The following is a 25,426-nucleotide window of genomic DNA, read 5'->3' as shown; positions in this document are numbered from 1 at the left end:
AAAGGAAAAGGTGGATAACATGCATGCATGGATAAAGAATTCCAGCATAGAGATGCGAACTATCAGAAAGAATAAAATGGAAATGCTAGAAAATTTTTAAAACAATAAAACAGAAAGAATGCCTTTGATGGACTCATCAGTACACCGATCAGTGCTAAGGAAAGAATGACTTAACTTGCAAGTAACCTACAGACAACTTAAGAGAAATACCGAAACTAAAATATAAAAAGAAAAACACAGGGAAAACCCCAGAAAAGGGCATCCAAAAGCTGTGGGGAAATACCAAACAATTTAATGCAAGTGTGATTGGAATTTCAGAAAGAAAGGAGAGAGAGAATTTGGTATAAGAAATATATGAAGAGATAATGGCCAAGAATTCCCCTCAACGAATGAAACAGATTAAACCAAAAGTCCGAGAAACTCACAGAACCTCGGCAGAGTAAATACAGAAAAAGGAGTTGGAAGAGGAGAAGTACATCTAAGTGCATGATACTCACACAGCTGAAGACCAAATATAAATGGAAAATTTTGATACATAACCTGGATGGAATCCTGGAACAGAGAAAGGGCACTGGATAAAAACTAACAATCTGAATGAAGTATGGCCTTTAGTTAATGATGATGTGTTGATATTGGTTCATTAATTGTAACAAATGTGCCTCGGTAATGTAAGATGTAGTAATAGGGGAAACTAGGTGTGGGATATATATGGAAACTTCTTGTATACCTTTTGCCATTTTTCTGTGAAATTAAAACTGTTCTATAGTTTAAAGTTTACTTTTTAAAAGCCACAGACAGAACATTTTCAAACAAATAATAGACAATTGCCTTCTACCCATAATTTTAAAGAGCTCATGTGCTACAGTCTGAATGTTTGTAGCCCTCCCAAATCTGTATGTTGAAACCCAGTCCTCAATGGGATGGTATTTGGAGGTGGGGCGTCTAGGAGATTAGGTCCTGAGGGCAGAGCCTGCATGAATGGGATTAGTGTCCTTGTCAGAGAGGCAGCAGAGAGCTCCCACCCCCATTTCTCCAATGGTGGGAAGACTTCCGTCTATGAACAGGGAAGGCGGTGTCACCAGACACCGAATCTGTCCATGCCTTGATCTCAGACTTTCAGCCTCCAGAACTGGGAGAAATAAATTGCTGTAGTTTATAAACTACCCAGTCTGCAGTATTTTCTTAAAGCAGCCAGAATGGACTAAGACATCGTGCGAATTAACATGAAAATGATAATCCAATAAATAAAATAAACAAAGCCCACGGACTGGTACAGAAGAGGAAACCTGGATAGCCAATAAACATAGGAAAAGATATTCCATATCACTAGGGCTGGGAAAATGCAAATTAAGCTGCAATGAGATACCACGTCATGCTCATCACAGCACCAAGTACCAGCCCACTTGTAGAGGAGTAGACACGCGCTCCCTGCTAGTGGGGCTGTGATTGGTGAGAGCCGTTCGGAGGACGATTTGGCGAGACACACAGAAGCTGAAGATGCTGCGTCCTTCCGCCCAGCAATTCCACCTTCAGGTGTACAGGCTAGAAAAATTCTTCCATGAGAACACTTATTGCAGGGTTATTTGTAATAGCAAAAAACTGTAAACAATCTAAACATCTGCCATAAGGAAAATAAACACATTACAGAATACTCAAATAATGGAATTTAAATGAATGAAATTGAATTATGTAGCTATGTTAACTAATGCAGAGAAGTCTCAAAATTGTAACTGTATATAAATACAGGTTGCAAAATTTATAGTGTAATGATTATACATTTATGCATATGGCCTAGTCTGATATTTATCTAAGGTTTAAACTATGCAAAAGTATACTATGCACTGTTTACAGCCATATAAATATACTGAAAAGGCATGAAAATATGCATGAATGTAAAACACCAAATTTATAACAAGAGTGATCATTACCTATTGGGAGGGAGAGGAATAGTATCCAGATAAAGGAGGGAGTGATGTTTAATCTGTTTCAAAATTTGAAATAGTGTGGTTTATGATTTTATACTGTCAGGTGCTCTGAATAGGTTGTTTATATTATTCTCTATTATCTACATATTCAATATATTTCACAATGGAATGAAAAAAAGAAAGGAGACAGAACAACCGTTGTTCGCAGGTGTTAGGATGATACAACAACGACAAGGGAAAAACTTTAGAACTAATAAAAGAGCTCAGTTAGATACAAAATAATTATCCAAAGTTCAATAGGATTTCTATTTAATTACAATAACTCGCATAAATGGTGGGGGAAGCAATCCCATATTCAGGAGCCAATTAAATGATAAAGTAACCAGGAAGAGTCTCACCAAAACTGTGCAGGACCTATATGAAATTACAAAGTTTTATGTATGAGCTATGTTCTTAACTAGGAAGCAATAATATATATCATTATTATGACTCTCGGACGTGGAATCAGAGGAAGGCTTCTTCGGGTCGGAGATGGCTCAGCGAGGCTGACGCATCAAGGCTTGGAAGCCAGTCCCTCAGGCGGTAGCCACTTCCTCAGACCTAGCCCGAGGGGGCACTTACATTTCCCACCACTGGCAACTTCACAGAGCTCTCCTGTGCTGACGCCGGCCCACTGCAGCTGAACGTAATTCTTATTTATGCCCCACTGAATGGAGCTTGGAACAGTGCAGGTAGCACGGCACCTGAAGCCTGAAATCGACCTTCTCTTCCTAGGTGTGTGATTGTTTTCTTTCCCTCTCTGCTCTTCCTGGGCCCACTCTACAGCGTACCTCATTTTAGAGTTAAATCCTGCAAACTTCATTTTCATTCTGACCTATGCACCTTGCAAACGAATCCATGAGGGCTTCTTTCCAGTTTCTCCCCAGCCAATTGTCTTGATGGACAAATCACTCCTTGCCATGTGAGGTTCCAGCCCTGACTGGAGCCCAGCGTCGGCCTCCCTTGCAGCCAGGAGGAATCTCAGGGTTATGGCATTACTTCCTAGGCCATGACCAGGAATCAGGTCCTGCCGTCCAGGGAGGTTTAAATCAGATCATCTCTTCTCCATCCCAACCCTCACAGTAATGAGCTCTGCCAAGCAGAAATTTCTTCCCAAGCAGAGAGGGTAACTTAGTTGATTAACTAGCTCTGGAATGACAAGCTATTCTGAAAGGAGCCTGCCTGGACTGACACAGTGGCTCAGGATTTAAAATATCAATTTCATCTCTTGCTTTTCTTGCATTTTCCAAAATCTCACCAGTTCTGAGGCCAAAGCAGGATGAGGCCTGAGAGGGTGCCTGGGGAGTGGGCCAGAACGAACCTGTGTACCTCTGTTTCTTCTCCAAAGGAGTTGGTCTAATGGCAGGATGACGTTCAGGTTTAAGAGATCTCTCTATTGACAGAGCCCTTGGGTGAAGTGAAATCTGATGCCGTTTACACAAGTCATCTTCCCCCATGTCAATAAAATAGATCGTTTCCATCTAAATTTTAAATCAGCAAAGTGTGGATAAAGTTAAAGGAGGACTACTGGTGCAAATGGGAAAAATGCCCCACCCAAGCCAAAGAACTCCAGTGTAACTGCCTAGAGGCATGGGGTTTTCAGAGTAGGCATTTTTTAACTGCTGACCAGCAGATGGCAGCATAACTCAAGAAAAGAAACCAGGTTCGCCCCTTTCAAAGGTTCCTTATCTGCCAAGGAGAAAAACACCTTTTATTCAAACAATTTGCTGGGAGGAATAATTATGGGCTTCAAGGGATAGTGGTTGTACTTTTAGTAGCTGTTAGCCAAAAAAATATATATGGCAAGTTAAAATGAACTCATTGCGACTTTCCAAGAAATTTTTGTTTTAATAACCACAAAAACATCCACATGCACTTGAAAAGTAAGCAACAAGGTCGGACATCAACGCACGCAGAATATTTACATCCCCTCCCAGACAATCCTTGGTCGGACATCAACGCACGCAGAATATTTACATCCCCTCCCAGACAATCCTTGGCATTCATGCATATTCCCAGGCCCTTGGTAATAACTGCATGGTCCTGGAGGAGCTCCTGGGTCCACGAAATCCCTGCCTTCCCCAACCCCTGCTTCCTCCTCAGCCACCCAGCCAGCAGCTTGCTTTGGGGGACTGAGAGAAGTTGCTAGAAGAGAGTGAACCAGAAGTTCCCATTTTCTACACAGCTTAGCACTTTCTACAAGTCTTAGCACTCCAAAACCAGCCTGTAATAAATCAAAAGGGCTCTGGCATTGCGTTTAACTTGTTAAAGAAGGAAACACCATGTAAAAGGACCCCCGTGGGAATGGAGTTTCCCAGTGACACAGTATTTGTAATTGTCAAGGGTAAGGGGCTGGAGTTGAATGTCTGGCCTGGGACAGAGACATTTCTATTTATGTTAGTGGTGCAATTTGGGCAAGCTAGTCAACCTCTCTAAGTTTCTGTGCCCCCTCTCCCCTTGTAAAATAAAAAGCATGTTTCTTGCCTCCTGGAGTTTTTGTGAGGATTAAATGAAATTATCTGAGTAAGGCATTAATAAGCGAGGGGCTGGCACATAAAAATGCTGGATAATGTTGGCTGCCATATTTACTACTGACCTTTCTAAAATCAATGTTACTATCGTTATTATTATTATTATTAAAACTAATATCACAATAGAGTATCACTGAACATTGGGAAAATCATAAATGAGGTCTCTTAGTGAATTTGTCTCTGCAGACAATAGTGTCATCTCATGGGGGCATCTAGTTATCCATAATGTCCCTTAGTTCTCACATTTGCAAAGTATTCTGATAAAGCAAGACCAACACAAGATCTCTTGACATAGTGAAGAGCCCTGAGAGTGAGAAGTCCCGGGGGAACTGCCGCCCACCACCACCAGCAGCTTTGCAGCCACCGTCCCTGCAACAGCAGCCCTCGGCAGATTCTAGTGACCCCGTAGGGTCTGAGCAGGGGGTGCATATGCATGGTCACGTGAATGTGCACATGTTTGTGACTGAGCCTCTGCATGTTAAAAAATCATCTGAAAATCTGAATTCCTTGTTCAACAATACCTGGTCCTGGCCTTCCTCCCCAAAGGTCTCATACTTGTAGACATAATATCCCCCTTTCCTTGCACACTTTCTATCATGTCCTAAGTAACAACGATCATTTGCTAAGGTGTAGCCTGCAAGAGCTTTTTGGAAGGTCCTCGTTGGACCCCACACTGGCATCCACTCCTCTCCTACAGTGGCTAACAGTCATGGGCAGGATCGCCTCACTCAGACACAGAGGTGAGCACGGGTGGGGAACAGACCATACACTGGAGGAGAGAATGCACTGGGTCACTGCTCACGTGGAGGTGATATGGGGCAGGTTATGCCAGTGACGTAGAATTATCTGGGCCACTGCACAGCCGGACCCGATGAGCTTGCTGAGTGCGATTCCAGAAGGGAAATGGCAAAGGAGTAAATGCTCAGCTTAGTGAATCACGTGGCCTGCAGTGAACTTTAATACCATGCCCTGACCCATTTGGGGGGCTTCAGAGGACAACCTCAAAGAGGCATTCTTAAAGCCCAGTGGGGCGGACTGTCCATCTCATTTGTTGCAGGTGTTCAAAGAAGAGAAGTAAAATGGATTGAGGAGGCAGCCCTACAAAGGTACAGGACTTTTCTAATATACCCCTGGTGTTCCCTCTGGATGATATATGGGCCATGCTGACCGACCCTTGGACATGACATTAGGTGGAAGAATAACACAAAGTAATGTCATGCTGGCTTCTGGATTAGCTTCCAGAGAAGCTTCCAAAATCAAAGAAAAAGCTCAAAACCATGCAGGGTGCAAGGGCGGGGGTTGGGGGAGGAGAGGGGACTGGTGCAGGGACCTCAGCACCGAGAGTTCTGGACCTTCTCTCCAGGCAGGCACCATTCAGAGCCCACGCCTCCCTGCACACCTCCACTAAAGGTGTGAGACTCCAGGAAAGTGGTCTGACTTCCCCTCCTCGGTCAAATGTCTCCATCCTTGGGTGAATCTGCTATAACCGGGAGATAAGGGACAACTGGAAGCCAGTCCAGCACAGACAGAGTCACCAGGGGGACTGTCATGTCTCTAGCAGCTTACTTTGCAAATGTGAGAACTAAGGGACATTATGGGTAGCTAGATGTCCCCATGAGATGACACTCTAGCAGCGTGATAAGCCGTGACACGCCCACAGCCGTCAAGCTCATTCCTCTACCACGCTGCATTCTTGTCTTTCCAATGGCGCCCCTTGGACTGTCACTCGGATCTGGGGAAAGCCCAGGTTCATACTTACTTGTCATTCACAAGTTTGCCATGTTGGTGAATCTGGTTTTCCATCGTGAAGTTGATCGTGGCACCGTACACATGCTCACCAAAAAATACCTTCATTTTGGACTTGTATTCTTCATCTTGAAAATACCGGATCATATCCGGGAACCAAACCGTGAGACCATAGTAGCTGTAATAGAGAAGACAGAATATTCGAGCAGCAATCTGCTTTATTCTTTCATGATCAGAGTCCGCATTCCTGACTTGATGCAGATCAAGCTCATTCTCAAAGTATTAATATGGTTCGTTATTAGAAAATCTCATCATATAACACATCAGAGCAATACAGCTAAGGAAAAAAATCATGACTGTCTCCATAGATGGTGAAAGGCATTTGATTTTTTAAAAATTCACTCATTCTTGAGAAAAACAGCAGTAGAGTGGGATTGGCGGACACTTCCTTACATGTAAAAGGCAAAATCTTACTTAATGGGGTGACACCAAACAACCCCACTAAATAACAGGAGCAAGACCAGGGCGCCCATTATCACCACTACTCTTCAACACTACATGATGGGTCTTAGACAACTCAGTTAGACAGGAGAAAGAGTAGGAAATAAAACTGCAAAGCAGGAGATAAAACCATCTCCATGTGCAGATGATAGAATTTTATACCTCAAAAACTCAAGATCACCAACTGAAAAAGCTGGCCATTGAACACATAAAAAAGATGCTCAATCCCACTCATAATAAGAAAAATGCACAATTAAAACCGCATGGTGTTACCATTCCCGTACCGGATTCTCAAAACCCCAAAGTTTGCCAACACACTGTTGGTGAGGTCATAGGCAAACAGATACTCTCATACATTGCTGGAAATAGGGCAAAATTATACAATACCATACAGAAGACAATTGGTCAATGTCTGGAAAAATTACTGGTGGATTTACCCCCTTTGACTCTATAATCCCATTTCTTGGAACCTATTCCACCAATGAACTTGCACAAGTAGAAAGTAGCCTACAGAGTTATACATGTGGCATTGTTTGCATAGCAAAAGTCTGGAGACTAATTATATTATATATAAAGTCTGAAATAATTTTATAAATATATATATATATACATATACACACATATATATATACACATATAATTATATTTATTTGCAGAAATAAACACTGAAATGGTAAATACAAAAATAAAAGATGATTACATATAAGAGGCAGAGAAATGGGCAGAGAAGGAAGAGAGGCAAGATTCCTGTTGTATCAACATTTGAAATGTATTACCTCTTCAATAAAATGAAATTAGACATTAGTAAATATAAATGAAATGAATCTTTGAACTATCATGGAATTGAATCTAGTGCCTACCATCTTTGGCTTCTGAAACACTCTTCATTTAGATGGGACAAGTGGAGGGAGTGGGGTGCGGCTCCCTCTCTTACCTATTCCTTTACCTGTATTCACGTTTAGGTCTCCATTAACAGGTATTGGAAGAAATCAGGTCTCCCATATTCCTCCCTTAATCCAAGCAGTCACTAGAGCTAATTTCCTAGGTCAAGGGAGTGTGTCTTTGGGCACAGGTAGGGGTGAACAAAGGAATTCTCTAGATGGAAGTTTAAAATCTCACTGAAAGTTCCTACTTGATAATAGTCATTTAATGAGCACTTATTATGTGCCAGAAACTACCACAAGCCCTTTCTATGTACAGTAAAATAGCTTTATAATGCTGCTAGTGAGCCTCAAAACTTGCACAACAAGAGCAATGTTATTTGGAGGTGAAAGATATGACTTGGGTGAGAGCCAGCTAGTCACCAATTGTATTACATTTCATTTTCTTCCTTGTATGGCACAATATTGCATTTCCACTGTTTCATCTATTCGATCACAGTGCAGCTGCTGGCTGCCTGCTCAGCACTCATTCCTTGCTTCCTCCTTCAGAAAAACTCAATTTTGTTTGAGTATCAGCCCTCAGGAAAGCTAACAGTACCTTCAGCTTCATCCAGATTAGTCTTCAATTACTAGGAAATCACATCCCCTTCGCCGGTGATCAGTCACGCACACCCGGGGACTCTAACAGAGGGCAAGTCGCCTGGCGACTCCTGAAAAAGGTTCCCTCCCCATTAAAAAGGGAAGTTCAGAGAGGCAGCCTCCTCCTCGTAACATTTCCCCAGTCGACAGGATGCCAAGAGCAGTGCAGGCACCTTGCAACATGATGAGAAGGAGCCAGAAGCTGAAACCCCTCTTGGAGCTTGTCTCTTTACAGAATTCTTGCCACAAAGGGTAAGAAATATCCTTGTTGTAGAAGCCACTAGAAGCCACTGTTATTTACAGCCAAGAGCATCCGGTCTAATACCGACCATGTGAGTTAGAACCAATTTTAACCTTCAATTTATAGATAAGACACCTGAGGCATGGGGAAATTAATGAACTTACGGAACATGACGCTTACCTTAAAGCCATGGTGAACCAGACCACAGCCAGAACCAGCGTGTTCATCCTGTAGGGCCCCATCACACAGTACAGAGCGTTATCCCAGACCTATAACCCACACCACAGAAGGCTGGTTACACAAAGGATTTTGTGACTGGAGAGAGCTTGTTTTCTAAGATTTTCTAAGAAGTGGCCTAGGATCCCACGGAAAGAATGACAGCCGTGATCCCAGAGGCAACAGTTGCATTTAGAAAACAAGGACAGCCTCTTCTCTCCTTCCCGGCTGGCCTCTGCCTCTAACAGTCCTGAAGCATATTCCCTGGGGACACAGTAATGGCCATGCATGTGCTCAGAAGCAGAGCTGGAATTTCAAGGCACCGAATAACCTTGGGCAGTGAGTTTTGCTCTGCGTGTGGGAATAGGTGATATTCCAGACATTTAACAACCATTCACCACGAAGGTCATCCAGTCTCAATAGACTACGGCGGCCAGCTGCCGTAGTGCCCAACAGCTGATGCGCCAGAAGGAGCACTTCTTTGGAAAAATGGCCTTGTCCTTCATGAAGACTCTCAGCAATCGCTAACAAGCCTCAAGGGGTCATCTGTTTCACTCACTCCTTTTACCCTATGGAATATTTAAAGAGAAGATGCTGGAGAGAAGTTTGCTGACTCAAACTAGACATTTATCTACATTCAAAATCTCCGCCTTAGGAAGAAAATAAAAGAAACTAAAGTTTAGAGAGCATGGCTCAAGGGCACACAGCCAGTGAGAGGCAGGCATGGGCCGAGACTCAAACACCCCCACGCAGCATCGCTTCCTCCCCACCGCACGGCCCTGGGCTGATAGGGGGGTTCAGGATCTTTATCCTTCATGGCCTGAGGTTACAGCCTTCCGCAGAGCCTCTCCCTCATCCACCACGTGTCCCCAGTCCTACCTGCTTGAAAGTGGTCTTGACCCTGACCAGCCAGCGCTGGTACCAAGTTCCTGTCGCGCTTTGGATCTCAATGAACTCATCCATTTGCTTGGGAGTTTTGATGTGCGAAACCTGTAAAGCAAAGAGAAGCTAGAGAATCTTCACACCACTTTGTGTCAGACTTCTCCATTTTAGCGACAATGTAACTGACTTCATTAACTTATTGATGGACTGGAGAAGCCCCATGATCCTTAACCAAAGATATGCATAGCATCTCAGGGATCTTTCTCAGATGGATACATCCTGCTGCAGACAAAGTGAATCAGCCTTTCACTAAATCATGTTCCAAGAAATTTACATTAGTCGTAATACACTGAATTCCCATGTATATCTGATTTACCCACAGTAGACCTTAATACATATTAACATCACAGATGTCTAGAACCTATATAGGCAATAGTGCATGCATGGGTGTGTGTGTGATGTGGTGGTGGTGGTGGTGGTGGTGGTCGGGGGGCAAGGAGGTGGGAGGTGGTTGCTACTTAAGATATTTTTAAAACACAATAGAATAAGAGAAATCATGTCCCCGGCTTTCCTGGTGGAAATCAGAGAGGAAATGAGAATTAAATGGTGTATCTCAGCCTTAACTCAAGGGCCCTGGGGAATGTTGATCTGTCCAACGTCAGCAGGGAGCCCCAGTGAGCAATCCTGACAGTCAGGACAGTGATTGTCAAGTGGACCAGTGGTTAAATCCACCACTGATTCTATAACTACGGAGATTCCCAACCACACAAACTCTCTTAGCCAAGCTATCAAGGTCCATGCTTGCAGACCTATTCCGAGCAACGTGGAAAGGCTCACTCAGAAAAACTCAAAGCTGTTTCCAGCACCAGCTCCACAATCCTTTCATCGAGGGATAAAGGGTGTTAGTCCTAAGAGAGTCTCCAACTCTTTCTTCAGCCAAAGGCCTGGGAATGTGAGGAGACAAAGGAGCATAAACAGACATGAGGCTGGATAATCCACAGGGAGAAACCCAGTCCCTGGAGATGGGCAACCGACTCATCAATGCCCAAGCACAGGGCCTATGACAGCTTGGCTGTGCTTTTCTAAACCCTAAAAACAGTGGTTTGTAGACTTTGGTGAGGACCAGGCACCCCTCCGAGCATCTGGTAAAAGCACAGGTGCTCTTCCTGAGCCCGCAGGTGCACAAGCATCCTGACAGCCTCCTGGGCTTGGCCTGCCATTCCCGGTACATGGCCTTTGCAAATGATCATGTGTCTGTGCTCACACAGGGCCATGCCTGTCGCAGAACTCCTGGCTGAGGCTGGGCTTCACATTGTCAGATCCCAGCAGGGAGACCCTGAACCCTAGCAGCAGCCGAGGGAGGCCTGAGGGCAAGGTTGACCCCCCATCAGGAGGTACCTCAAAAATCATACTCCAAGGCATTAACCTATCCACATAGGCACAAATTTTTATTTTCTTTGCTCTAAGTGAAAAATAACACCCTGTTCCCTAGGGATTTGGGAGTGGGTGGGCTGACAGCTTCGAGCACAATTACTCTAATTTACAATTAACTAGGATCCTTGTCTTTGATTTGGTCTAAATTAGAGGTGGCCTGTGTTCACCCCAGCCCCACAGCACAGGGGTTCTCCTGGGGACGCCTCACTCTGTCCCCTCCAAAGGTGGCTCTGGGATATGGGCCAGGTGGCAATTCAGAAGCTTGTAAGGCAGCCAGGGAATGGAGTTGGTGAAACCCAAGGCTTTGAAGGTGAGGAAAACATTTCCCTTGACCCCTTAGGGTCCCTGGCTGGGTCTGAAAGTAAACTGACAAGGACAGATGAATAGCAGCAAAGCATCCGCATTTCACTGAACTTTTCCGTGTCCCTGGGGGCCTGTATACCAGATCCGGAGCGGTGACCAGATAGGCAGGAGCAGTGACCAGATAGGCAGCTCTACACCCTCTGGGCAAAGAAACAGTGAATCTGTGAAGAGTTGACAAGACAAAGGGGTTGGGCAAGAGGCAGTAAATGGTGAAGAAGCAAGTGGAAAGATAGGGGCTGGTTTGGCACGGCTGGTTTGTGCAGCCTTTGCGGCCCCAAGCTCCCTGTCTCTGGTCATAAGTCTCTTTTCCTCCTGCTACGGGGAGGGTGCCTTTCACAGGGGAGGGGGAGAAGGGTGAGCGGGCAGAGGTCAGAGCGCCCTTCCTGCTTCTGCTTCCTCGAACTCCTTCAGCTTAAGATATTCAACATGCCACGGTGCCAAATTTCGGGGGTAGCGTGTCCTGAACCCCATCAGCTCAAACGTGGCAGTCAGGAGGGCAGCATCCAGTGCACCCCAAGAACAAGAACACTCACGGAGAGCCTGACCTGCCCTCAGCCCCTCTTCCAGGCTGCTGAGCACATTTATGAGGGTGTTCGCTGTGGGGGCCACACAGGAACAAAGCGGGGACCCACCCAACCAGCTGGGCTGAGTATTCACTCCTGACTGCCAAGCCAGTTCTTTGACTTTCTGGTTGTTTTTCTCTCTTTTTTTTTTTCCTGGCCCATCCAGTCATCCACTTCTACATAATTCTGTGACCACCAGGTCGGTGTGGAATACTGAACCCACAACATTTGTAATTCCCTCTCCTGTTGGGTGAAAACTCCTAATGCAAAGGCCATGCCTAAGAACTTGGTGACAAGCATACATGGGGACGGAGACAAAACGCCCACATGCCCTAGTCCCTGTCCCTGGATTACCATCCCTGAAGGGGGGCTTCTGGAACCCAGGTAAAAGACTTAACTTTTGTCTTTGGAAATTAGAGTTGTTTTTATTGATTTCCAGGCTCAGATCTCATTCCTCAAAATTAGGCTGCTTACATTAGAAGAGGTTGGTAAGAGAAAAATGGGGATCGGTTCTCTTAAAAGGGGCTCCCTGTCGGGCAAGCCCACATGGTGGATTTAGAAGGTGGTCCTTCCAGAAGCCACAGGCAGGAAAACCGCTGTGTGGAAGGCACTGTGAGGGCAGGGGGACCAGGGGACTGGTGAGGTCGGCAGAGTTTACAGCTCCCTGGGAAAGGCAGGGACCGTAAATGAGGTGGAGAGCACTCCGTCCACCAGGACGCCTCTTAGGAGAGCTCTGAGTGTGGATGGAATAAATATGTCAGTTAATACACTGCTTGAGGTGTGCGAGAATCTCAGGGAGACGGGCTCAAATGCAGAAGACCAGTGACCAACTATGCATGATCCAAGAAGATTTTGTTTTATTCCAGAGGGAGAGAGAGAGAGAGAGGACAGGGGAACCGTGATGGGGAGGCTACAAAGGAGGAGCAAAGAGGAGGGGGTGGAGCAGGGAGAAAGGGGGGCTGTGCATTCTGCGAGGCAGTGCCTCAAACTGCCAGTAAGGTTATATATAAACTTGCAAATGCTTGGCATGAGTGATGGGTGTGTGTGTGTGTCTGTGTGCATCTGCATTTCATACCAGGTTGATGTTGTACAAAAACCAATCCAGCTGACCTGGCTGCAGAGGCTGGAGGCAGAGATGGACGACCACGAAGACGTCTCCCAGGGATGAGAGGAGCACGGAGAGCAGTCTGTGGAGTGGGCGTGGGGTGGGGACAGGACAGAGCCAAGCACGCCCCGATCCCAGCGGGCAGGGAGCTCACTAATGCCTGGTGTCCACACCTGCAGCGCGGCTGCAGCCCTACCATCCATCAGGGAGAGCGGAGCAGATGCAGGGCTGGGAGAGCCCCCTGCGCCCCAATCCTCTTACCTTTGAGGTACTTCTGCTAACTGTGCTTCTTAATAAATATGTGTGATAAAAGCACTGTCCCTTTTTAAACATATTTTTAGGAGCACTGGAGTTGGGGAAATATGCCAACAAACAGCTTTCAATAAAATGCATTACTTGAGTTAATTTATGGAAAAACAGGGCATAACATTTCTGAACAGTAGTTAATATCCACGTAGCCCTTACTCCAAACCAGACCCTGGTTTAGGAACTTCATCTCATCCTTACCATAACCAGGTAGGTTGTATCATCCTTTTTTCCTCAGGGAGGAAACTGGGGCACAAAGGGCATCTTGCCTAAGGCCATTCAACTAGGAAGTGTCAAAATGGAGATTTGGACCCAGATTGCCTGGCTCCAGGTTGCAGCTGCTATGTGGTCCTGCCCAAGAATCAGGGGTTTTCAGCAGCAGTTCGCAAGAACAAGTGTTTCACTCCAGACTCAAACTATGGGGGCCAAAGAAGCCCAAGTGGTGGACTGGAGTAAGTGGGACTTCACCCAGGAAGGCTTCCTTGCAGAGATGGATTTGCAGTTGGGCTGAAAGGAAGTCAGGCGAATGGGTGCACGGCCCACCTGCAGCGGCGTTCCTGGCCCCTGGCCACAGAGCGTGGTGGGAAGGAGCACAGATCCGGGTAACTAATAGGACATCTTCCTGGAAATGACCATGTACCGGTTTTTCACTTTTTAAATTATCAAGAAACAAAATTCAGGCTAACAGCCAATGCTGGAAAGGATACAGAAAGACAGGCATCCTGTTGCTTTGTGGTATTACTGATTGGAAAAACCTATTGAAATGTAATTTGGCAATGTAACTCAAGAGCTATAAAAATACTCATGCTTTTTGAGGCAGTCATTTTATTTCTAGAAGTCTACTCTTAGAAAACAAACCCAGAGCATGAAGGGGAAGGAGCTATGAGTGAGAAGGTTCATTGCAGCAATATCTACAGGAACAACATAATAACATAGTAAATAAATCTCTAGCATTAGGGATGCATTTAGGGAAACTATGTTAATGTTCCTAAATTAATGTTCACTAAAAGGATGGCTATGAATACTAGTAGACCACATATAGAATGGTCATGAGTACTCTTAACACATATATACAAACACATATACATATGCTTGTCCCCATATGAATAGTCTTTCATTGTTTTCTTTAACTTTTAGTGATAGCAAGAAGGACATCCATCAAAATGCAAAGAGTAATTATGATACAGTGATGGGAAATTCAGGAGTTTTATTCTCCTTTTGACAAATTTTCTCGGATGTGCTTATGAGACAGAATTACTAATTTTTGGCAAACCAAAACAGTTCTTGCTGACGAAGACGGCCGCACACTCACCGTGAACACCTTTTCCGGGGCACCCTTGGCCCTCATATTGGTGTCGTGGACTTGCTTGAGAATCATCCAGGCTTCGTCGTGTTTACCCATCTGCTTAAACCAAGGAAAAAGGCATGAAAAGTCCTTTGCTGATTAGGGGTGGAGACCCTGCAAATCTGGGTGGGTGCTGGTGCCTGAGGCAGAGATGATTAGATAGGGTCTCATTACTATCTAGGGCTTGTGAGAGGCTGGGACAAGGTTCTGTCCCCGGTCCATCCTGGAGAGAGAAGGTTGTGCCTTCAAAGCGTAAGTGTACGCGCTGTCACGGTCGTGCAGTCCTACTACTCTTAGTTCTAAGGTTGAATGGACTGCTGGGTGGGAACTGTGTTCCTCCCTGACAGGAGAAAGCAAAGAAGCAACAGGTCATGGATTGAACTTTGTCTCCCCCAGAAAGATATGTTGAAGCCCTAACCCGTAATACCTCGGAATATCATCCCATTTGGAAAAAGCGTTTATGTAGATGTAATTAATTAAGATGAGGTCGTACTGAGGCCCCTAATCTAATACGATTGGTGTCCTTATAAGAAGATGGCCAGGTGACAACACAGTGACACACAGGGGGACGTCCACATGAGGACAGAGGCAGGAAGTGGTGCGGTGCAGCCGCCAGCCAAGGAGCATCGGCGTTTGCCAGTAAATGGCCCAGAGCTGCGAAAAGCAAGGCTTCAGAGGGAGCGTGGCCCACCGACACCCGGATTTGGACTTCCAGCCTCCAGAACCGTGAGGTAATAAATTTCTGTTACTTTAAGCCATGCAGTTTGTGGTCCTGGGAAACTAACACACAACGAGGGTAATTTTGAGATAACCCTGGTTTAAAAAATTCCCTGCATCTGCCCCTTGATCAGTAGGGAAAAGGAGGGAATCAGACAAGGAGGATCTCTCTGCAGAAAGATCTAGAAGGAGGCAAGTAAGTGGACTCTGAGCACTGGGGGTGTGAGAGCTTCCGAGCCCTGCTGCCCCTCCACCAGCCCTGCCCCATCTGACCACGGCTAGCACGTGAGCCCCCCAGGCTGGAAGGACCCTCCTCACAGGAGCCTGGGAGCAGCTTTCTGGCGGGGAGGCCATCCTGCACCGCTAAGAGTCCTGAAGGGCTTGGGAGCAGTGACAAGCTTACCAGTGTCACTTACAGTGACAACAGTGAAAAGCAGTTACAAGCTGCAACTTGGAAAATCTCCTGCACCTTGGAGAGCCTCATAATCTAGACTCTCTGGAGTGACCATGTGCCTGAAGCAGCCTCAGGGCACCCCCATCTTGGGGCACAGTGCCTCTGCTCTGTGCTCAGTGAGCCCCTGAGACCACCCAGAATCCAGGGTGTGCAGCCAGTCCAGAGAGCAATGAAGCCGGTCTTAATGAGGGGTCAGGCCGGCCAACATCGGGGGCCACAGCGACGGGGCAGGGGGGCCGACTCACCTCCAGCAGAAACCTCGGGCTCTCCGGCATGAACCTCAGGGCCACCATGGACACAGCACAGGGCAGGGCACAGACGATGACAAAGACCCTCCAGCTGTGGAAGTGGTAGCTGGTGCCCATACTGAAGCCCCAGCCTGTAAAGAAGCAGTCAGAGGGCTTCTGACACACGAGCTTGGAGTGACGTTCAAGCCTGGTTCTCAAATGGCCAGGAGTGAGAGACTCCCCAGGGGAGCTGGTTAAACTGCAGACTCCCCAGCTGCACCCCCAAAGCATCTCATTCACAAACCTGGGATGGGTGCCAGGAATCTGCATCTTGACAACCCCTTAGGTAGGCCTGGCCTGACATTCACAGGAGGTTGGGTAAGAGGACAAATAAGAGACCACATCCCCTATTTCTATATACTCATTACAATTTAAGTTATTGAGGTTAAATACTATTTTTTTGATTTTAAAGAAACTGGGCTTCTACATCCAAGCGAATTCCACCCTCGTTGAAACGAAGAGGTGACCAGCTCCTACTTAGCTTCCACCACTCAGAACATTTCTAAAATGAGGTTTTGGAAATGGCCTTCAGGACCTACAGACCATTATTTCAGATATAATCATGGGTCACATAACGTCCCTCTTTTAAGGAACAATAACACGGTGGAAAGAGTCTGGACTTTTGCAGTCACATCTATCAGAGTTCAAATCCTGGCCTTCTCACATTACTGGGTTCCCACGGCTGCAAAATGCAGGCAGTGACACCTCCACAGATTTGCTGTCTGTGGAAGCTCCCGGCAACCAATGATAATTCACCTGCTTTGAGGGTAGATTTGATTTGTTTAGAAGTAGCTACATGACACTTATTGCCAAAGATGTTGAGTCAAATAGATGAACAGCAGCAAAGAGCAGTGAAAGAATCACTTTATTTAAAGCCAAGGTTATAAAATAAAGAGATTGGTTTTCTCCTGCCACTCAAAGTATCCCTGGAGACAATTCCGACATTTCTTAAAAAGACAAAACTTTATCAAATACTGATTTTTGAAGTTCAGAGGGTAAATGCTATTGGGATGTAAATCTCTATTACAGTGACTTAAAAACATACCATATGGCTGACACCAGAGGTGGGCAATTTATACCTTAAATTCTCTATTACTCCTCATTGTGCTTCAAATTGTTCTATTTTCAGTGAACTCCCAACCAATATCTGCTGTTTCTACAGGTGTTTCCTACTCTGCACAATCAGGACCAGCCAGAGGGCATCCCAGATGGGAAAATGTGGGCCTACGGCCCCTTCGACATATTTGGCCTCACAACGCACATGTCAACCAACGTCCTCAATCAGAAGCAGATCTTTTTTTTGCACAGCACGGTCTCTTATCCTCCCCATCCCACTGCCATTTGTTTGTTTTAATTTGAATTAAAAAGCCATCCCTTTCTGCTGGGAGTGACACTAGAAAGATAAAACCACAGTAATATTTGCATGTTCTCAACTCATGTCCAAAAACTACCCTGGAATAATGGCAAGTACATAGCGAACTCACATGAGTAACAAGGGAAGAAGGGCAGAAGCAGCTATGTTTATAAGCATTCTGGCTCAGAAAGATTTTTTTCCTTAATATGTGTAAATCATCAAAAATCCATTATTCCCTCATGCCTCTATGGTTTTTAGGGTGATTTTAGTAATCTGCACTTACCGCATTCATTAGGCACATCTTTGGGGCCTTAAATTAAATAAAATTAAGCAGCAAACAGCTTTCAAATATATGGAGCAACTATTAATTTGACGACAGGGATTGTTCCGTTCACTGATCTTTTTAGCTCGCCCTACTTTTTCTCTATCAGGATTTCACAAACAGCTGGTGGTCCTGACTACAATAGGAATTAATCTTCCAAAATACATGCATTTTTTCTGGGCTGTGCACATGAGTTCCCGGGAAAACATTCTGAGATTTATCATTTTCTTTCTCAGGGACTCAGTCACCCAAATTTCTGAACCCAAGACCCCCCATCACTTCCTTTCTGCAAAAGCAATTAAATGGCTTGCACAAGGAAACATCAGTCCCCTCTCTGTAGCTTCCCTTGCCTGGGTCCCTGCTAAGTGGAGGGGGCATTAGAGGATTAATGTCTTAGGCATATTGAGAAATGTCAGCACGTTTCTGGTTCACTGTGGACAAAACATCTGGTCCCGGCAAAATGAGGCTTAAAATCAATAGTCACTCCTGTTATAATGTGATTCTAGTCCAGCATATTTCTAAGATGGGTTTCCCCCAAGCATTAATGCCTGTTTCAATCAAGCTTACTCATCCTAAACGCTTGTATTTTAAAATGAAATGTAAAAGCCACAGATTTCATACAGGCCTACAACTAGGACAGCATCCTGTCTACTTGGGGTAAAATATTTAGCCCCCAGCCCTGCTGTCAGCCAGCAGCCACAGGCCCCCTGTCATGGGCATCCCATTCAGTCTGGGTCAGCACGTTGCCAACGTGAATTCTTTTATTGCTTTCTCAGAAACCAGTTACCCAGATGTTGGTTTGTGCTTATGTGTGTGTTAAGCGAGTGAAAAAGGGATGCAGTCTGTAGTGACTCTTGTAGGCTGCTTCCCTCACAGCATCCCTCCCACCTTTGCCTCTCTCCCGCATGGCACACACGTGGTTTGGGTGGGGCTGACATCACCCCTGCGGCCAGGGATGGAGGAAGCATACGGAAACCATTCAGGACCCGGCATCCTCTGGGGTATGTGATTGGCTGAGGTGGGCACATGACCTAGGCTGATCCAATCAGAAGGGAGCCAAAGACCCTTGCTCATCGATTGGGTGTGGGTCTGCAAATACGAGTCTAGAATGGCTCGTGCTGCTGGGAAGGAAGCTAGCCTGACGGCTAAAATCAGCTTGAAAATATTCTCGACACTCCCCATTGCACGCCGAGGGTTGTTGAATCTTAGGGCTGGCACGGATCTCTACAGTCAGTTCCCACCTCCATTTCATTGGGGAAGGAATGAGGGCTGGACAGGATGGGGCGACTTGTCCCAAATCACGCAGCACTACTACTTTGAGTCATCGTTTATTCCGATTTTTATTTGTTCACCCTCCTCAAAACTTTTTTACTCTATTGACATGTGGAAATTGTTTCTTAGTGTTCACACATTTGGATCAGTTAACAAGGGAAATGATACAATAGCAAGAATGTGAGGGGAAAAAGCAATTCCTTAGACCCCTAGAACCAAGGGCATATTAGATGGATAACCAAAGTATGTGTTTGGGTGAGGGCAGAACACTGATCCTGATATTAGGAGTAATAACAATTTGTATCTAAAATTATGGTAAGCTGCTTTTGGTGACAGAGTTAATCTGGAAAACATCTTCAACTCTATTTCATTAGTCCTGTTAATATTTCTTCTCTGCTTCTGATACAAATTCCAGTAGGTTCTCAAAAGATTACATCACATTCCCAAACTCATGTTCTCTACTTTCTGGTTACACAGCTAGATTATGTTTCCCAGGGTCCTTTGCAGCAGGGTATCATCATGTGATAGATTTGGAGCCACCGGGATGTGAGCAGAGAGGATGTGCTCCACTTCCTAGCCTGCCCTTCAGAACCACCCATGTACACCTGCCCGTGCTCTTTCCCCATACCAGAGACCTTCAAGCCACATACTGAAAATAGAATCACATGCTGGAAGGAGCCTGAGCCCCCAAATGACTGATGGAAGAGAGCTGCCTGGAGATCAGAAACATCAGCCAGACTTTGTAGGAGGGAGAAAATTCTATTGTGTTAAACCACTGAGACCTCAGGGTAATGCACCCAGTATCACCCTAACTAATACAGTAGGTATTTTCTGCACCAAAATTGAGTCAAAAGATATGCATGGAGCCTCCTTTAGCTCAGAGAATACAGAGGGCCAGTTTAAAAACAAGGATGCCAAGGAGGTGAATGGTTAGAGGGGTGCTGGCTACCTTCAGGGCAGTTGTCCGCCACCCACATGGGTCTGCAGGATTCCAAACAACGACAAAGCCTACATCCATAATTGACCAAAATTGACATTGAAGGATGCTAATGGTATTTATTGCCCCGGACACTCAAAAGACATAATCAAATCCAAATCTCCTGCCTTCCCCCAACTTCACTCTTAACAAAATCAATAGTGAAAGTTAATATTGCCAGGTCGCTGTCCAGAAAATCTAGTTTTTACAATTACCCGGGATAATAAAATTGTCCCAGCTGAAACCAAGATCCTGTCTGTAGCGCTGTTCCACTTCTGCAGACAAACAAGACTGATGCAGGCACTAGAGGAGAAAGTGTAGGACAGTACAGCCCCGGGGTGGTGGGGAGGCATCAGGATTCAAGGTCGTTCGAGGGGCACGATCTTGGCCAAGTTACCAATTTCTCTTGACTTGTGTTATATCATCTCTAAAATGAGATTACCAAAGTTTAACTTGCTGAGGGGAGGAGGGATCGAGGGGTGGAGGGGTGGAGGGGAAGGTTGAAATCCAAATGAAAGGAAGAAAAGAAGAAAAGAAAAAAGGAGGGAGCGAGGGAGGGAAGACAGACTGTATTCTTTCCAGAAGGACATGTGTATTGCAAATCAGCAATGTGACTCGGTGTTGGGAGTCCTCTAGAAAGATCAAGGTCATACGCGGGAACTGTGTGTGGTACAGGGAATAACACCGAGGACAGGAATGGCTGAATGGGTCAGGACACCACGGTCCCGAGGGCCCCTGGGCTATTTTAAGCCAGTGTGTTTTAAGCACTCACCATAGTGGGGAATGATGCTCCAGGCCATGGCAGATGCATAGATGCCTCCAGTCATCCAGAAGATGCCCAACCAGCTGAGATGCTCTCCTCGCTTCTCCCGAGACAAGAATTCAGAAAAATAGGCAAAAACAATGGGCAGAGCACCCCCAATACTGCAGAGAGAAAATGCAAAAAGAATCAAGTCATACACTGAAAATGGTCATAGCAGAAACCAAGCTGCCTTATGCCCCACCCTTAGGCCCAGTGGATTGGAAAGACTGGACATGGCAGTGTTGGGTTATTTCGACCTTATACACTGACTTTACAACCTACCCCCTTTCTAAGGTTCAACTTTAATAATGTATCTTGGAAGTCAAACACAAAATTCAGCCCACGGTTTTCTGAAGGGACCCCTCAGGGGCAGAATAGGAGGACGGACAGACCACACCTAGGGGGCCCCCCTGAAGCTCTGCAGTTACATACCCTATGCCCGAGATGAGTCGGCAGAGGAGAAAGGCCCCATATCCCTGAACGAAGGAGGAGAGGGAGGCGAAGGAGGCATTGATGGCCAGGGACATGCTGAGGACTCTCTTTCTCCCCAGCTTATCCGCCAGGCCTCCCAGGACGAAGGCGCCCGCCATCATCCCTAGGTAGACTATCAACCCTGGGAGGAGGGGAAAGAGAGGGGAGAGGGTGGGGAGAAGACAAGGCTCTCAAGACCATGCGATGTTTTAGAACATGCAACACCCATTTTTATGCATCCTAGAAACTCCACTTCACAGACATCAAAGATGGAATGGAACAGATGTGTTTGGCAAATTGGAAGTGCTGTACAAATTCAACTTTTTGGAGCACAATTCAAAGAAAATAGTCTCACAGGTTTGCACATGTGTGCACATATTGCAATTGATCAACCATAACTGGGTTTCATGTACCTCTCTGAAGGGCTACTCTTTGAGATGCATCATCTGCGGGACAAGGAAATGCTGTCATTTTATTTTTAAGGCAAAAAAATAAGTGTGTGTGGTACAAAAAACTCTACCTTCAGGGTAGAGAATTTCCAGGGAAAAAGTGTGGCAAAGCCGGTATGGGAAATATTGGAAAGGAAGGAAATGGTGCAAGTGAAAACCAGTAATTGTCATTAAGACCAGCTACTTTATTAAGCACCCAAAAAGGACCTTTTCCAAGCTGAAATCAATGTTCATATTTCTTAGGGAAATGTGGGTGAGAGTAGCAATGAGCTGTCCTTCATGAATACATGTAACTACCACTTGCCTTATGATAAGCTCTGTAAATCTAAGAAATCATATAAACATATTGTTGTAGACATGCTCACGGCCTTCCAGTGAAAGCCAGCATCCTCACGGAGGTGGCGAATCTCCAGAAGTACATGCCTAATTCCTTCCCATTAAATAGTGAGTGCTTCCTAATTATCATCAAGTGTGCTAAGTACATACATTATTTATAAAACCTCTGAGGGAACTTTGCAGAACTTCAGGCAGAGAAAACACTGAATACAAATTATGTAAGTATCCATTTGCCCAGCCTTGACTGTGAACTCAACAGTGAACACAAAATCTTTCACAAAAGAAAGCTTCTCCCTGGACCTGGAGATGCTTTATTTATGCAGCCATGTGCCTGCCTGGAAGGGTGGACACTAAGCAAAGACCTTCAAATGGCTGGCTAATGAACTTGAAGGTAGGTCCCCCAAAAGAGGAATTTAACTCTGCTACGCTTTATTCTCCGTGGCAGGTTTCCTTTGTGGGTTATGTTATTCGAGGAGATGAAAAGAAATGATAACATTGGTGCTGTCAGCAGTTTTCACTAACTGGGACCTACTTCACTCATGTGCATTATAACTTAGCCTCAACATTGCTCAGTCATGAAATGTTATTTCCTTTTTCTTTTCAGCTTATGATGTTATTTCATGAAACATGCCCTTGAGTCTGCAAGTATTTATTAGATGCCTGGTCTTAGCTAAGCACCATTTGAGTTACTGGGGACACAGGGAGGTACAAACATGAAAATCCCTGCCTTCTAGCTACATTCTAGCTGGGCAAAAAAGATAATAAACAAATATGAGTAAAATATATTGTAAGTGGGTAACTGATACAAGTTACAGGGAAAAATAAATGCAGAGGGGAGGAGCATGAGTCAAAGGTGGGAGTCGGTCATTTCAAAACCCTTGGTTCAGGAAGCCCTCACTGAGCTGAGACGTTTGGGCAAAGGCCTGAAGGGAGGCAGTCATGGGGGCATCTAGGCGAAATTTCTGGACCTGTGTTCCTAGACCCCTGGTTTCTCTGCATTCTTGGAAGATGCACAGAGAAATGACAGAGTGAGGATTTCCCTTTCTCCCTATTTCTCCAGTTTCCCAGCCCCCAACTCAGAAAACGTAGTGAGCAGTTTCTCACTCTATTAGGTCACCGACACTTGTGTTCAAGAAAATGAGTCAGGAACTTGCAAACCCAGCTCGCCGCCTGTGCCATGCTGCACTGCAATCCCGTGGGGCTTAGTGGTCCTTGCTTAGACTATCGGTTGATCTGCCTGACCAGCCAAGGGTTCTCAACCTCTGGTTCTCTGCAGACTCAATCTTGCCTAGTTCTTGGCCATTTCCAGCTACGTGTAGCAGGACTGTCTCCCTTGCTGATGAGGACATCTTCAAACCAGCTTTTGCTGCCATAACCCGTCTCCACCAAGAAAGCCCGAGAGCCTCCCTATTTCTCTCATCCAGTGGTACTAGTCTGTGTGGCCACCTTGCGCCTGGTCCTGAGATCCTGAGCCCCATGCCAATTTCCTACCAGCATCTGATACCCCAACCGATTCAAAATGTCCCACACTCTGTACATGCCCAACCACGTCCTCCCCAGGAAAGAACTGGTTTCTACTTCCTCTGCCTTAGACAACCTCCCACTCCATGACCGTCCCCGAGAGCCCCTCATCCAAGATCCCCTGCCCTTCCTCCCTGTCTGTCTCCCTAGATAGGCCCCTGGGATATCACCCCCAGCCCAACTCAAAGCCGACTTCTACACAATTCCGTGTACTTGATCATTTAGATGTCTAGACCAGAGCAGAGAGAGAACTTTTCTCCCAAGTGAGGTCTGTTCAGCCTCCAACCTTTGCTGGCCTCAGTATCACTCCTTGTCAAGAATTTCCAACATTCTCTTCAGCCGACAAAGGTCCTGCAGTCCTCTCATGATACCTGGTCAGTGAGCATTTGGAATAAAGAAACATTCGTTGAAAGGAAGGGAGGAAGAGAGCAAAGAGAGGAAGGGGACTCTGCCTAAACTGCAGATCCATGAGCAAAGTCAATGCTATGGCTGCTTGAAGCCACCATGTTCCACAGCAATACATAATGGCAACAGTCAGTGCCTAAAACCTTACATCTAGACAGGCTCCATGCCAAGCATTTCACATCACTGATGATCCCATTTAATACTCGCGACAACCCAGAGGGATAGATACTATCACTACCTCTATTTTATAAAGGAGGAAGCTGGTTCACAGAGAGGTAAAGCAGTTCCCCAGGGTCACACAGCACAAGTGCAAGATTTTGATGCAGGAATTCTGACCTGAGTCGATGCTTTAGCTACAACACGTTACTACTCTTTATGGCTGAACATTGGTCAGACTTCTTGCCCTGTATGAGTTCGTTTTCTTCCTTAGCTCCTCCCCAGTGCTACTTACTAAGTGGGCAAGGTTCTTTCCTTTCAAGGAGATAAACAACAAATTCCGTGGCTATCTCCCAGCGAGAAAATGTGCTCTAATAAAGGCGGATGTCGGGTATTACAAACACACAGAGAAGGAGCACAGCATGGATACAACTCACTCAATATGGTGAGGCTTCCAGGAGAAAGACTTTGAGCTGTTGGTGAAGGACACACCGCAGTTAGTTGGGTTCCCACCTTGGTGCATGCAGGAGTGCATTGTGGGTAGGGGCTGGGAGCATGTGCAAAGAGGGGCCCTGAAAGGCACCTTCTGTGTTTGGACAACACCTGCAGTAGTTCGGTGTGAGTAGAGCTTAGAGCCCGTGGGGGGTTCAGAGGAGGGATTGGGGCTGAGGGTAGGACAAAGGCTAGATCACAAATGGCCCTTAAGTGGGTGTATGTGTGAGAGAGGGGGAGAATACACACCCATGTATGAGGGAATGAATGCATGCACACGGTTACGTGCGTGCACATGGGCCTATTAACTGAGGAGGGATGGGAGGCCTGGGAGAAGGTGAGAATTAAAGGAGTGGTCAGGAGATTTGCTGACAACCAATCTGTACATCCCATACCCCAGCCCCACCCCAGAGAAAAACACCAGTGCCCAGTTGAATTTTATTTTTCTTTTACTCCAATAAAGCTATCTTTAACACTTCTCACACGTTACTGTGCACACAAATCACAGAGGGATCTTGTTAAACCAGAATCTGATTGGGTGGGTATAGGTGGGGCCTGGGCATCCTCGTGTCCAATAAGACTGGTGCTGCTGGTCCATGGACCACACTTTGAATAGTGGGAGTCTGGAGCGCACCCCTCCTCCTGGAAACAGTGAGGGGGAGCGAGGAGAGTCCTGGCCTCGGAACCGAAGATCT

The 25,426-nt window shown here is 45.8% G+C and overlaps 1 protein-coding gene across 9 annotated transcripts in view; it reads right to left on the bottom strand.

Annotated features, from left to right (window-relative positions):
• Positions 1 to 25,426, bottom strand: part of SV2B (synaptic vesicle glycoprotein 2B) — a 156,890-nt gene that overhangs the window by 18,608 nt on the left and 112,856 nt on the right. For all 9 annotated transcript variants that reach the window (XM_037000582.2, XM_073227005.1, XM_073227011.1 and 6 more), the window contains 7 exons: positions 21,334 to 21,514; positions 20,872 to 21,023; positions 16,134 to 16,267; positions 14,685 to 14,774; positions 9,599 to 9,709; positions 8,684 to 8,772; positions 6,255 to 6,419 (listed from right to left, as the gene is read on the bottom strand). In XM_037000582.2, coding sequence (XP_036856477.1) covers positions 6,255 to 6,419; positions 8,684 to 8,772; positions 9,599 to 9,709; positions 14,685 to 14,774; positions 16,134 to 16,267; positions 20,872 to 21,023; positions 21,334 to 21,514 — 922 coding nt within the window. The remainder of the gene's footprint in view (positions 1 to 6,254; positions 6,420 to 8,683; positions 8,773 to 9,598; positions 9,710 to 14,684; positions 14,775 to 16,133; positions 16,268 to 20,871; positions 21,024 to 21,333; positions 21,515 to 25,426) is intronic.

The sequence above is a fragment of the Manis javanica genome, chromosome 18 (genome assembly GCF_040802235.1).
Source record: "Manis javanica isolate MJ-LG chromosome 18, MJ_LKY, whole genome shotgun sequence".
In the NCBI taxonomy this organism is placed as follows: Eukaryota; Metazoa; Chordata; class Mammalia; order Pholidota; family Manidae; genus Manis; species Manis javanica.
This window is presented reverse-complemented; position numbering and strand designations above follow the sequence as displayed.